The 15723-nt window shown below is 42.1% G+C and overlaps 1 protein-coding gene across 1 annotated transcript in view; it reads right to left on the reverse strand.

Annotated features, from left to right (window-relative positions):
• Nucleotides 1-612: 612 nt before the first annotated feature.
• Nucleotides 613-15723, reverse strand: part of odad2 (outer dynein arm docking complex subunit 2) — a 76399-nt gene continuing 61288 nt past the window's right edge. Inside the window, exon 20 of the mRNA XM_014157496.2 lies at nucleotides 613-1063. Coding sequence (XP_014012971.2) covers nucleotides 950-1063 — 114 coding nt within the window. The 3' untranslated portion in view covers nucleotides 613-949. The remainder of the gene's footprint in view (nucleotides 1064-15723) is intronic.

Here is a 15723-nt window from a genome sequence, read left to right on the forward strand (position 1 = left end):
GATGTCTTCACTATTATTCTACAATGTAGAAAATAGTAAAAATAAAGAAAAACCTTTGAATGAGTAGGTATGTCCAAACTTTTGACTGGTACTGTATATACATACATTTTCCCAATTACCTTTAATGATTATGCCTACCCATAATGCAACAGGAACATACATTAAGTAATTGTGATGAATAGGAAACTGCTTGTACCAATTACATGTTTAGGTTCATATTTATAGTGCAGGAGGGACCTTCTATTGCATTATGCAATGTTATCGCTGTATTTGCCCGTTTATGTCAAAGTTTATTGAATTTCTGAGTATCTTGAGTTGCATACAGACAGACCCACTGTTGAGCAAATAAGCTCAGCTCATATAATATACTGACCCAACAATGCATTATGTTCCCAATATCTCTCAATGGCTCATTGGAGCTTGTGTCTGTGTTTCGCAGACATATTTACAGTTTTAAGGTGCTTGTGTTGAAGTGAGTAACACAGCCAGATGTGGTCTTGTTTAGATATCAGTGTCTCGTGTGGATTGCGTAAGGAATGTGACTGCACAGTACATGCTCTAAACTGCTTCACTCTCAGGAACAGTGGTGGGGTATCTGGCATGGGCACAAAACAGGAGAAAGAAAGCATTTATTGCTATTATCAAATTGAGAAGAGAAAAAAACAAGAGGAAGTGTGAGATAGTTTTCCTATACAGTATGTTTGTATGAAGTCCAAACGAAATAATCATCCAAATTCATGGGTAGGATAGAATAAACACTTCCTGCTATTACTGATGGAGGCAGAAGGAATCACTCTTATATTCTGTGGGATGGGTGGGAAGGATAGAGGGATAGTGAGATGAGTCTCTGTGCATGGAAGGCTACTGGAGTAGATCTGGTACAACGACATCCAATCGTACCCAGAAAGTGACGATGAGGTCACAGTAGCTTCTGGGGGGGGGTTGTTGTTTAACCGTACCGTGCCTTTTCATTGGCCAGGGCCAGGCGGCGGATGTTAGCCACACAGCCAGCTGCAGCTTCCTGAAGGACCTCGTCAGTGGAGCCCATCATACCCAACAGGAGCTACAGTACAGGGAGAGAGGAGAGGACAGGTTAAAGATGCTACTGTAACAATCAGAAGCAGGGGAGATAGAGGAGACAAAGTCGCTAATGTAGGAGATAAAGTCGCTAATGTAACAATCTGTTCATTCTCATTCAATATCATGATAAAGCTATCGGTAAATCAATGTAGATATGGCATTTACATTAAATGAATTCATTTTGTGGACACTGTAAGTATCAAGTAGTTTGCTTATGGTCAGCACTACAACTCAGCAAAGTCTGTATACAGTAGCTGTGCGTAGTCTGTCAGGCTGCAGTGGCGTGTCTTTCTCTGTGTGTCCTGTTTTAACCTCCTAACCAGGCCATGAGCATGGGGCATGGGTTACAGCTGCAAGCAGCACATGCCTGCCCGTCTCTGCCTCTCTCTGCAAAGTTTGTTTAGATGAAAGCGTTTGTCTAGCAGGCAGCAGCGTGGCTACGCATTAAAAACCTGAGCACGAAGCAACCACACTACTTGACATCCTTCCACTGCTCCAAAGGTCAGATTATATCCGACTATTACTGCCACTTGTATAATGGATCTGCTGTTTGATCTGTTTGCAGAACATTGGGTTTTTCTCTCCCCAGAAATTCAGCTTTTTTTGGGCCCCACATTTTGGGTTTTACATCAAAATAATACATTAAAACGTTTTTATTGTGTTCAAAAGAGTTACTTATTATACTGTCACAACATTTAAACCTTTGGAAATGGAAAAGTCTGCCAATAAAACCCACTGTGGCTATGGTATAGCATGGGTTTTAGTATGATATCTTTGCCTATTTTCGTGAGCAAAAAGTGACTACATCAAGCTTGTGGGCAGCTGCAGTCCCAAATCAAAATAAAAGTAAATGCAGGCACAAACACTCCAGCTCAATGGACATTTTAAATTTGTTCAATGTGTGCTCCTTCATGAAATCACAATGTTGTACCATTGAGCTCTCTTAAGCCACACTCAACTTAGTTTGGAGGCTTTCTGGTTTGCATCAATAATGAACGAAACAGGCTAATTTAGATCTCAAAGCTAAACACTCGAAAGCACACGAGTCCCAAACAAAATGATTATTTGACAGTGCGTTAATCATACAGTATATTCTAGATACTTTTCAGGCTCTACATTGAGTACTAACTCAAAAGTAAGCTTTAAAGCTGTAAAATGGCAAGTTTTGTTTTTGAAGTCATGTATACCAAGAATATTGACTCAGGCTTGGCAGCGGTGTTTGAACAACCAACCAATTGTGTCCCAACTTGTCAGTGTTGAAATGACACATCCTGTCATCTGAGTATCCTTTAAGCACAGCAAACAATATTCTAGACAGTATCCTGTGTACAAAGGAAATGATCCTAAGACCTTCTTAAATACCTAAATCCATTGAATAGATTCAGACATTTCATGAAACAGTCTTATGGAGGAGAGAGCTTTAGTTATTCAGTCTCTCTCGGGCCTTATAGGCTTCGATAGGCTATGAATATGACTATATTAAGCGAGGACGACGAGGCAAATAAAGCCATCGTCTCTGTCTCTCTCTCTCGGCGTATAATGCAAACATCTAGCAACCCAAAGGTTGCGTGTTCGAATCTCATCACCACAACTTTAGCTACGTAGCATGTTAGCTAACCTTTCCCCGAACCTTAACCCTAATCTTAACCATTTAACCTGACTCTAAACCTAAACCTGTTTTTCAAATTCAGATTATATTCTACGAATTGCAATTCGTAACATATCACACAAATTCTAATTTGTAACGTACACTACATGACCTAAAGTATGTGGACACCTGCTCGTCAAACATCTCATTCCAAAATCATGGGCATTCAGTTGGAGTTGGTCCCCCCGTTGCTGCTATAACAGGGTTGAGGTCTGGGCTCTGTGCAGGCCAGTCAAGTTCTTCCACATCGAACTTGGCAAACCATTTCTGTATGGACCTCGCTTTATACACTGGGGCAATGTCATGCTGAAACAGGAAAGGCCCTTCCCCAAACTTGCAACAAGGTTGGAAGCCCAAAATCATCTAGAATGTCATTATATGCTGAAGCGTTAAAACAGCTACAGACCATTATTCCTCCACCAAACTTTACAGTTGGCACTATGCATTGGGGAAGGTAGCATTCTTCTGACATCTGCCAAACCCAGAATAGTTTGTCGGTCTGCCAGATGGTGAAGCGTGATTCATCACTCCAGAGAACGTGTTTCCACTGCTCCAGAGTCCAATGGCGGCGAGCTTTACGCCACTACAGCCGACGCTTGGCATTGTGCATGGGGATCTTAGGCTTGTGTGCACCTGCTCAGCCATGGAAACCCATTTCATGAAGCTCCCGACGAACAGTTCTTGTGTTGACGTTGCTTCCAGAGGCAGTTTGGTACTTGGTAGTGAGTGTTGCAACCGAGGACAGACGATTTTTATGCACTACGCGCTTCAGCACTCCCATTCTGTGAGGTTGTGTGGCCTACCACTTCGCGGCTGAGCTGTTGTTGCTCCTAGATGTTTCCACTTCACAATAACGGCACTTACAATTGACCGGGGCAGCACTAACAGGGCAAAAATTTGACGAACTGACTTGGAAAGATGGCATCCTATGGCGGTGCCATGTTGAAAGTCACTGAGCTCTTCAGTAAGGCCAATTTACTGCCAATGTTTGTCTATGGAGATTGCATGGCTGTGTGCTCAATTTTATACATCTGTCAGCAACGGTCGTGGCTGAAATATCTGAATCCAATCATTTGAAGGGATGTCCACATACTTTTGTATATATAGTGTATCATACGAAATGGATGATGGACATCCACAAATTAATACATACAGTTGAAGTCGGAAGTTTACATCTTAGCCAAATACATTTAAACTGAGTTTTTCACAATTGCTGACATTTAATCCTAGTATAAATTCCCTGTCTTAGGTCAGTTAGGATCACCACTTTATTTTAAGAATGGGAAATGTCAGAATAATAGTAGAGAGAATGATTTATTTCAGCTTTTATTTCTTTCATCACATTCCCAGTGGGTAAGACGTTTACATACTATCAATTAGTATTGGGTAGCATTGCCTTTAAATTGTTTAACTTTGGTCAAACGTTTCGGGTAGCCTCCCACAAGATTCCCACAATAAGTTCGGTGAATTTTGGCCCATTCCTCCTGACAGAGCTGGTGTAACGGAGTCAGGTTTGTAGGCCTCCTTGCTTGCACACGCTTTTTCAGTTCTGCCCACAACTTTTCTATAGGATTGAGGTCAGGGCTTTGTGATGGCCACTCCAATACCTTGACGTTATTGTCCTTAAGCCATTTTGCCACAACTTTGGAAGTATGCTTGGGGTCATTGTCCATTTGGAAGCCCAGTGGACATTTCTCCAAAAAGTACGATCTTTGTCCCCATGTGCAGTTGCAAACTGTAATCTGTTTTTTTTTATGGCGGTTTTGGAGCAGTGGCCTCTTCCTTGCTGAGCGGCTTTTCAGGTTATGTCGATATAGGACTCGTTTTACTGTGGATATAGATACTTTTGTACCTGTTTCCTCCAGCATCGTCACAAGGTCCTTCGCTGTTGTTCTGGGATTGATTTGCACTTTTCACACCAAAGTAGGCTCATCTCTAGGAGACAGAACGCGTCTCCTTCCTGAGTGGTATGACAGCTGCGTGGTCCCATGGTGTTATTACTTGCGTACTATTGTTTGTACAGATGAACGTGGTACCTTCAGGCGTTTGGAAATTGCTCCCAAGGATGAACCAGACTTGTGGAGGTCTACAATTATTTTTTCTGAGGTCTTGGCTGATTTCTTTTGATTTTCCCATAATGTCAAGCAAAGAGGCACTGAGTTTGAAGGTAGGCCTTGAAATACATCCACAGGTACACCTCCAATTGACTCAAATGATGTCAATTAGCCTATCAGAATCTTCTAACACCATGACATCATTTTCTGGATTTTTCCAAGCTCTTTAAAGGCACAGTCAACTTAGTGCATGTAAACTTCTGACCCACTGGAATTGTGATACAGTGAATTATAAGTGAAATAATCTGTCTGTAAACAATTGTTGGAAAAATTACTTGTGTCATGCACAAAGTAGATGTCCTAACTGACTTGCCAAAACTACTATCGTGGCCAAAAGTTTTGAGAATGACACAACTATTAATTTTAACAAAGTCTTCTGCCTCAGTTTGTAAGATGGCAATTTGCATATAACGCAGAATGTTATGAAGAGTGATCAGATGAATTGCAATTAATTGCAAAGTCCCTCTTTGCCATGCAAATGAACTGAATCCCCCAAAAACATTTCCACTGCATTTCAGCCCTGCCACAAAAGGACCAGCTGACATCATGTCAGTGATTCTCTCGTTAACACAGGTGTGAGTGTTGACGAGGACAAGGCTGGAGATCACTCTGTCATGCTGATTGAGTTCGAATAACAGACTGGAAGCTTCAAAAGGAGGGTGGTGCTTGGAATCATTGTTCTTCCTCTGTCAATCATGGTTACCTGCAAGGAAACACGTGCCGTCATCATTGCTTTGCACAAAAAGGGCTTCACAGGCAAGGATATTGCTGCCAGTAAGATTGCACCTAAATCAACCATTTATCGGATCATCAAGATCTTCAAGGAGAGCGGTTCAATTGTTGTAAAGAAGGTTTCAGGGCACCCAAGAAAGTCCAGCAAGTGCCAGGACCGTCTCCTAAAGTTGATTCAGCTACAGGATCGGGGCACCACCAGTACAGAGCTTGCTCAGGAATGGCAGCAGGCAGGTGTGAGTGCATCTGCACGCACAGTGAGGTGAAGACTTTTGGAGGATGGCCTGGTGTCAAGAAGGGCAGCAAAGAAGCCACTTCTCTCCAGGAAAAACATCAGGGACAGACTGATATTCTGCAAAAGGTACAGGGATTGGACTGCTGAGGACTGGGTTAAAGTCATTTTCTCTGATGAATCCCCTTTCCAATTGTTTGGGGGCATCCGGAAAAAAGCTTGTCTGGAGAAGACAAGGTGAGCGCTACCATCAGTCCTGTGTCATGCCAACAGTAAAGCATCCTGAGACCATTCAGGTGTGGGGTTGCTTCTCAGCCAAGGGAGTGGGCTCACTCACAATTTTGCCTAAGAACACAGCCATGAATAAAGAATGGTACCAACACATCCTCCGAGAGCAACTTCTCCCAACCATCCAGGAACAGTTTGGTGACGAACAATGCCTTTTCCAGCATGATGGAGCACCTTGCCATAAGGCAAAAGTGATAGCTAAGTGGCTCGGGGAACAAAACATCGATATTTTGGGTCCATGGCCAGGAAACTCCCCAGACCTTAATCCCATTGAGAATTTGTGGTCAATCCTCAAGAGGTGGGTGGACAAATAAAAACCCACAAATTCTGACAAACTCCAAGCATTGACTATGCAAGAATGGGCTGCCATCAGTCAGGATGTGGCCCAGAAGTTAATTGACAGCATGCCAGGGTGGATTGTAGAGGTCTTGAAAAAGAAGGGTCAACACTGCAAATATTGACTCTTTGCATCAACTTCATGTAATAGTCAATAAAAGCCTTTGACACTTATGAAATGCTTGTAATTATACTTCAGTATTCCATAGTAACATCTGACAAAAATATCTGAAGACACTGAAGCAGCAAACTTTGTTGAAATTAATATTTGTGTCATTCTCAAAACTTTTGGCCCCGACTGTATAGTTTGTTAACAAGACATTTGTGAAGTGGTTGAAAAACGAGTTTTAATGACTCCAACCTAACTGTATGTAAACTTCCGACTTCAACTGTACCATATGAAACGTAACATATCATATTAAATCAAGTGTTTCAGATTTACGTACAGAATAATACGAAATGCTCTGAGACCAGGTTGGATTCTTCTGTCTTTCACATGCAGGGCATTCTTCATGGAGATCCTTAATGAGGTTTGTACTGTATCATTAATATAATAGTGTGTGTGTCTGTGTGTGCTCGCGTGTAAAGTACGTCACGCTGCTTGTTTAGCGAGTACCAATTCCTCCTGATTCATCTCAGACCCAGGACCTCTGGCTTACTAACACACATGACTGCCCCCCTGAAGCATCTTATCAGTCGATGCCACACGAAAAGCTAGCTATTCGCTGGTGCAAGTGTGGACACTTCAGGATGAGGACTACGTTTCACGAATCCCCATGTGCTGCACGTGCACATGTGTGTGTGTTTGTACGTGTGTTTTAACGTGAACATCTGCCTCTAAAGTAATCTAATAGATCCTCACATCATGCATCATTGACTCTTATCTCCATCTATTTCAACCAGCCTGACCTTGGCCCTGACAGTGAGTTTACCACTGGTCGGGACATTACAGGTCTCTGTTCTGTTCCCATGCTATCATTGTGTTCATAATGTATGTCAGTGTGAGGTTGAGGTTGAGCTCTGACTCTTTTTGTGTTACATGCAAACTAAAAAGGCTGCGTCGCACATTTGTGTGGTTAGCTAGTGGCCTAGCGCAGTGCCAGAGAGAGGAGAGAAAGACATTCCCAGAATGTTCTGCTCAAAGATAAATAGTGAAAGGAAAACAGATGAAAGATGAGGCTTCTATCTCCTCTCTGTGTATGAGCAGTGAGCACACAAACTGACACACTCTGGGAGAACATTGACAACCCCCAAAAAGCTGAGAAAATAATACCACCATTCCATTCCCATTCATTCCCTGCATAGGAAAAAATAAAAAATGGAAGTTGGCTTATGAATACGGGTCTCTTTCAATGCATCAGTGTATCAGTTAGTTAGTATTTCTGTGGTAGTAACATCAGTTTATATGGTTTTTATACGGGTTTTTAAATAGCATCCAAAACACCTCTGAAACGCAAATGTTATATACACAAGGTCCAGAAAACATGCAGCTAGGCTCAGACACAAGTCTCTTTTGTGAAAAGAGAGGATGCCTGCAAAGTGCCAGAAGCAGCGTTTTGCCAACATCATAGCATGTTATTCAGACGTGGCCAAATAAGGTCTCCCCAAGCGCACAGTTATGGGCTAAGATAAGCGTGTCTCTTTGCATTTTTTTTCTCTTCCTCCTCCCCAGCTGGGATCTCAAAGACTATAATACACCACTTGTTAGAATATTCCCAAACCATGGTAACATGAACACTTGCTCTCGCTCGTTTGAGAAATGAATCAGAAGGGTCTGAGGTTTTTCGAACTTCAGAGGGACTCTTGTGAGTCCTGCCCTCCTAAAAGAGAAGTGAGCAGCAGGAGCAGAGCACGCTGCTTCCCCTGGCTGCTTTCTGGCTCTCAGGCTGAGCTGGGGAGTGGGAGGCCTGCCCTGCTGCACAGTGTTGCATTAGCATGTGCAATGCATGAAAAACACATCCCCTCCCATCACACATGGAGGTGTCACAGTGTTAAGTGCTCCGGGGTTGGGCTGCTGCTTCCTGAGGAGTTAGGATCTCTAAATCCCCATAGAAAAGCTCCTGGGTCTGACAACCAACCAGGCATTACAGACTCAGACCCCTGGCCCAGCGTTCCCTTGGATGCATCCCAAATGGTACTCTATTACATATATAGTGCGCTACTTTTGACCAGAGGCAAAATTAGTGCACTATATAGGGAATAGGGTGCCATTTGGGACCGAACATCCTGGTTCAGCCTCCTGCTCTTTCCATGCTATGGGCAAACAACACAAACAGGCTGCATTTAGCTGAGCTGAGCTCTGGGTCGAGGGGAAGGGAAGTCAAGGTAAACAACGTTCCCTACGGCCTCCAATGAGCCAGGACCATTTAGCTGTCAGACCCAGCTGTGTTCCCGGCCCATCTCTTTCTCAAAAGAGTCAGAAGAGAAAAACCGAGCTTCAAATCAATGATTTGGGGGGGTTTGACTCGTGGAAAGTTTACTGTACTGTAAGACTTTCTCTCTAAATCTATGATTTCTCACACACACACACACACACACACACACACACACACACACACACACACACACACACACACACACACACACACACACACACACACACACACACACACACACACACACACACACACACACACACATACACACACACACACACACACACACCTCTACAGGGGAAGTCCAACCTGAGAGAGCTGCTGGAACTGGACATTCCTCCTCATTCCAGACCAGACTTTAGAGAGAGGCTTGAGTCATATCGCCAGGCAGGCCTAACACATAACACACTAGGTATTTCATACATACAGTAGCTAGCTGCAGAGAGCAGCACCAGTGGTGTATGCTAGTGGTATCATCTGCACACCACATCCAGTCCACAACCTGACATTCTGTTACAGATAGAGCATGACTAAGAGGAAACTTCAGAAATCTTTCTTCTGAGATGGTGCAGTGTTTGAAATTCTGACTGCTGCTCTCACTCTCTCTTTCACTCTCACTCCTTCCTTCCTTCCCTCCCTCTATTTATTCTCTCCCTTGTCTTGTTCACTAGTTCAGTTTGAGCGTGTAGAGCACAGAAAATGAAAACAAACACCGACAGTGCAAAGCCAAAGAGTAGACTGAGTATACGGTTTTTGAATTTTGAGATTTAAAGCCTAAAATACATACGAGCTAGGAGCTGGCAACGGCCATTCTCTGGAATACCTACCACGCGCATTTTGTAATTTACATCATTTTACTTCACAAAGCTTGTCTTATGAAAGAGCCCCTTTAATACAGAAAGCTAGCTGAAGCTGTCCACAAGGATTTATGGTTTCAGCAAACAATCCACAGCCCTCTGGAAGCGATGTAAAGCAAAGAGGAGGGCGTGTTGATTTTGTAAAAGGGACAAAATAAAGCACCATCCTTATAAAACTGTGAGATACCAAGTGTAGATGTCAACTCAAACAGGAAGGACAATTCATCTTGGCGCTTTTTCTGCTTAGCTCTGGTAGACACTTCCTCTGGGAAAGCTAGAGGCCCCTGAAAGCTTCTCTCTCCTGAACAAGGCTTGTTCACAGAGCTCCCCAACAGAACCAGGGAACAGAATGCAGGACAAAACACACATTAACACTATGACAAAACACACAATAACACTGTGATAAAACACAATAAATAACACAATGACAAAACACACAATAAAACGGCGACAAAACACACAAGGACCAAACACACGACAACACAATGACCAAACACACGATAACACAATGACCAAACACACGATAACACAATGACAAAACACACGATAACACAATGACCAAACACACGATAACACAATGACCAAACACACGATAACACAATGACAAAACACACGACAACACAATGACCAAACACACGACAACACAATGACCAAACACACGATAACACAATGACCAAACACACGATAACACAATGACAAAACACACGATAACACAATGACCAAACACACGATAACACAATGACCAAACACACGATAACACAATGACCAAACACACGATAACACAATGACCAAACACACGATAACACAATGACCAAACACACGATAACACAATGACCAAACACACGATAACACAATGACCAAACACACGATAACACAATGACCAAACACACGACAACACAATGACCAAACACACGATAACACAATGACCAAACACACGATAACACAATGACCAAACACACGATAACACAATGACCAAACACACGATAACACAATGACCAAACACACGATAACACAATGACCAAACACACGATAACACAATGACAAAACACACGATAACACAATGACCAAACACACGACAACACAATTACCAAACACACAATAACACAATGACCAAACACACGATAACACAAGGACCAAACACACGATAACACAATGACCAAACACACGATAACACAATTACCAAACACACGATAACACAATGACCAAACACACGATAACACAATGACAAAACACACGACAACACAATGACAAAACACACGATAACACCATGACATAAAGCACAATAACACAATGACATAAAGCACAAGACTGAGTCATTCTGAAAAACGGGACAGACACGAAACCTCTAAGCGAAACATTTTGAATGTCTAATGAAATCACCAAGGCAAACACGCTGTAAAAAATGTTGTGGTTTTTATTCTGCTCATATAAAGATGTTTTCATATTTTTCATGCAATATTACAAGGTTTTAATACAGTTTATGAAATTTGAAGAGATGCAATGAAATGGCGTTTGGATATTTTTAAGACCGAGGGACATAAAAAATTTGAGAAAAAACTCAGACGGGTCACTAATGTGTTTTCCAGTGTAAAATACTTTCTTTTCAATGCTTAATTTCCTCTGCTAAGCTTAGGGGACTAAGTTATACACCATTAAGAATGCTGGGGAGGAAAGTTACATACAGTACTGAACAGAATGTTAGGAGAGAGGGGGAATGAGAGAAAATCCTACAAAATCATTATACAACTTGCGGGTGTACATGTTTTGAGAGCTTTTCAATGGCAGCGAAAGGCCCTTTGAAATACGGTTGCAATAACACAAGAGGCAGTCTTTAATTTTACACTGGGCCGTAAATTACACCGACAGAGAGCCAAGCATCGCTCCTTGATAAACCCTTCTCAAACCCATTAAAAAAAAAAAAGACAGGAAATATTGTTCGAACACATTCTCATCAAACCAATCCATAGATCAGAAGCAGGATGTACATAACATAGCTAGGCCTCAATGCCTCTCTCAGTGTTTAACTACTGACAGGCTCTTGTGTCGTAATGTTTCGCAATGTTGTCTAGGGATCAGGCAGGTATATATCAGCAGACTGTTAGTATGAACCCAGTCAGACTGAAACAATGCAGCCGCCTGTGTGTGTTTCCTTTTCACCGCTCAGATTAAGAACAAATTAAACACGCAATAGTGTTGTAACGTAACCTGCATTTTTTCTCGTAATTAAGCTCTTTATAATCCCAAAATACATTTTGGAGTTGTGTTGAAACAACTTACTCTGCACTGGTACATTAATAAGGGCAAATAGAAAGAGACTGATTAAAAGAGTGGTATGCAGGGCATGCAGACACACACGCGCACACACGAACATACGTACACACTCACAAGCAAACATGTGTACATACACACACACACAAACATACCCACACAGCTGTCCAGTTTTTGTGGTGGCTTGAAGTACAAAAAACATTCTTCTTAATGACTTTTGCAAAATTGGACATTACTCTTTCGGAACACCCAATGTTCAGTCCAGCTACCAATTATGGGTAGTGTTGAACCACATATACTGCAACAGTAGATCAAGCTAAAGTACACCATTAAATGAACATGGGAAAAAATATTTGGCTGCAATGGCAGAACCCCTTCATAATTTACATCGCAGTTGTTGTCGGGGAAAAAAAAGTAGGTTAACCCTATGTGGTCACAAAAGATTTCTCACGTGAAAATCTCCTTCTGAAAGTAATGCGATAAAAAGAAAAAACATTTCCCCAAACATTGCATTACTCCGTTCTCTACAACATGACATTAAATACAGTTTCAATCTAAACATAAAATCTTTACTTCAAAGTCACGTATAAATATAAACATGACTAATTTGGAATAAGTATCGGAAAATGAAAATAATAAAGACTATTATTCTGTATGAAACACTCACTGTTCTCTATTCTCAGTCACTTATGGATTAGAACCAAGGAACTGGAACGACGTAGCTTAGACTGCTTCTAACTTAGTAGATGTTCTTCTCAGTGAAGCAGTGCTTTCATTTGAAAGTATATCCACCATAACATAGTGTTGTTCTCCTTGGCCCTGTTCCTTGGCCTAAAACATGTCACTGACACATTCTGCTCTCATGTCCAGGGACAACTCTTAGCAACAGTTACCCAAGATACAGCCTTTTGACTTGCTCTGTAATGGCATCTAGGGTTTACAAGGGAAGTGGCACTTCGCACACACCGAGTTGTTTGCTTTTCTGAACTCCCATGACAGTTAGAATGTGGAGTCATGTTTCGGACAAGAATAAAACTACCTTTGTTTCTGCTCCTTTGGTCAAAGGCTCTGAAAATAGTTACAGGTTTTCAAAGTTTACTATCAGTGTTTTCACACCGCTAAAACGTAGTAGAGTGATGGGGCTCCAAGCCCCATTCATTAAATTACCAACTAAAACTGCAAAAACTAACTTTATGTGCACTAACAGAATGCTGAAAATAAAAATAAATTATATAAATCTAAATTAAAATAAATTCTATGAAGGTGTGAGGAGAACGTTTGAGGAATTTCCACATGAAATAGCACATCTTGAGCTTAAATTTCACATGGAAACCATATTTTCACATGTATTAGAGTTCACAGGTTAATACCACCTTTCACATGTGAGAAGAAAAACACGTTTTCTCTCTCCCATGTGAATTGCAGTTGCACATGTGGAATTTGCGGTTTCACATGTTAAAAACCTTCCCATGTGAAAATCGGATATGCAGTTTCACGTGAAAAACCTTCATCATTTTTTTCAATCACATTGCCTGAAAGAGTTCAAAATACATTGAAAACATCCGAAATACATAATCTATACAGCTAAAAACAACAACACGATGTCCAAACAAGTTGACTTTGAGGTTAAATAAAGTGTTTATCAATGTACCTGATTTTGCTAACCGATACTTTGGACAAAATCAAAACGGCAATATTCTTGTAATGCTTTCTGTATAGAAAATTACTTAAATTACAACTCAATTTGAGCAAATTATGAATATGCGATAATCGTGATTAATCACAGCAAATCCTGAGAAACTCAATAAATGTTCTGAATCAAATCAATAACATTTTATTTGTCACATGCGTCGTAAACAACAGGTGTAGACTAACAGTGAAATGTTTACGGTCCCTTCCCAACAATGCAGAGAGAGAGAGAAAATAGAGAAATAATAGAAAAGTAATAACACGTAATAAAAGTAATACAAAAATAAGAAAACAAAAATAAGAAAGCTATATACATGGGGTACCAGTACCGAGTCGATGTGCAGGGGTACGGGGTAATTGAGGTAGATACTGTATGTACATACAAGTAGGAATAAAGTGACTAGGAAACAGGATCAGATAATAAACAGTAGCAGCTGAATATGTGATGAGTCAAATGCAGATAGTTAAATAGTTAACCAAACAGCTAGCCGGACTAACTATTTAGCAGTCTTATGGATTGGGCGTAGAAACGGTTCAGGGTCCTGTTGGTTCCAGACTTGGTGCATCGGTACCGCTTTCCGTGCGGTAGCAGAGAGAACCATCTACGATTGGAGTCTTTGACAATTTTTAGGGCCTTCGTCTGACACCGCTTGGTATAGAGATCCTGGATGGTAGGGAGCTAGGTCCCAGTGATGTACAGGGCCGTACGCACTACCCTCTGTAGTGCCTTGTGGTCGGATGCCAAGCAGTTGCCATACCAAGCGATGATGGACCCAGTTAAGATGCTCTCAATGATGCACCTGTATAACTTTTGAGGATCTGAGGGCCCATGCCATTTTTTCCGCCTCCTGAGGGGGAAGAGGCATAGTTGTGCCCTCTTCACGACTGTGTTGGTTTGTGTGGACCATGATACATCTTATTGATGTGGACACCAACGAACTTGAAGCTCTTGACCCGCTCCGCTACAGCCCTGTCGATGTGAATGAAGGCGTGCTTGGCCCTCCATTTCCTACAGTCCACGATTAGCTCCTTTGTCAGGCTCCTTTGTCCTCTGACTTCCTCCCTATAGGCTATCTCATCGTCATCGTCAGTAAACGTAATGATGGTGTTGAAGTCGCAGTTGTGGGTGAACATGGAGTACAGGAGGGGACTAAGCACACACCCCCGAGGGGCCCCCGTGTTGAGGGTCAGTGTGGCAGTGTTGTACCCTCCCCACCTGGGGGCGGCCCGTCAGGAAGTCCAGAATCCAGTTGCAGAGGGAGGTATTCAGTCCCAACTTAATGATGAGCTTGGAGGGGACTATGGTGTTGAATGCTGAGCTGTAGTTAATGCACAGCAATCTCACATACAGTAGGTGTTCCTCTTGTCCAGGTGTGAGAGGGCAGTGTGGAGTGCAATAGAGATTGCGTCAACTGTGGATCTGTTGGGGCGGTATGCAAATTGGAGTGGGTCCAGGGTGTTTGGGATGATGGTGTTGATGTGAGCTGTGACCAGCCTTTCAAAGCATTTCATGCCTACAGATGTGAGTGCTACGGGGCAATAGTCATTTAGACAGGTTACCTTGGAATTCTTGGGCACAGGGACTATGGTGGTCTGCTTTAAACATGTAGGTATTACGGACTGTGTCAGGGAGAGGTTGAAAATGTCAGCGAAGAAACGTTTGAAAGCACTAGTTGACATTGAAATGTGAAAATGCACATGTGAAAGTGTAGTGGGCATGAGTCGACTGCGACTTTAAAATTAGTGTTGGTTGAATGGTCATGACGTTGGTTTCTCTCGTGGGAGACCTAGGTTCTAATCCCGCCAGTTGCTAAAGCACACGTAAAACGTATAATATCACGTGAAATGTTGGGAAACCACATTAGAGCTCTGCTACCCGACACGAGCCCAACAGCCCTGATATTATACATCCGGGTAGGGCCTGTTTTTTCATCAATAATTAGGGTACTTGCAGGGCTCAGTTATCACTATATTGATCACTAACACTTTGAAGCTGAGCCATTTGCTCTGCTACGCAGTACAATTATATCTGAATAAGATCATAACATGGAGTCAGAAGTGCTTCCAACCTCATAAATATGAGACAGGAGAGATTATTTCACAG

The sequence above is a fragment of the Salmo salar genome, chromosome ssa19 (genome assembly GCF_905237065.1).
Source record: "Salmo salar chromosome ssa19, Ssal_v3.1, whole genome shotgun sequence".
In the NCBI taxonomy this organism is placed as follows: Eukaryota; Metazoa; Chordata; class Actinopteri; order Salmoniformes; family Salmonidae; genus Salmo; species Salmo salar.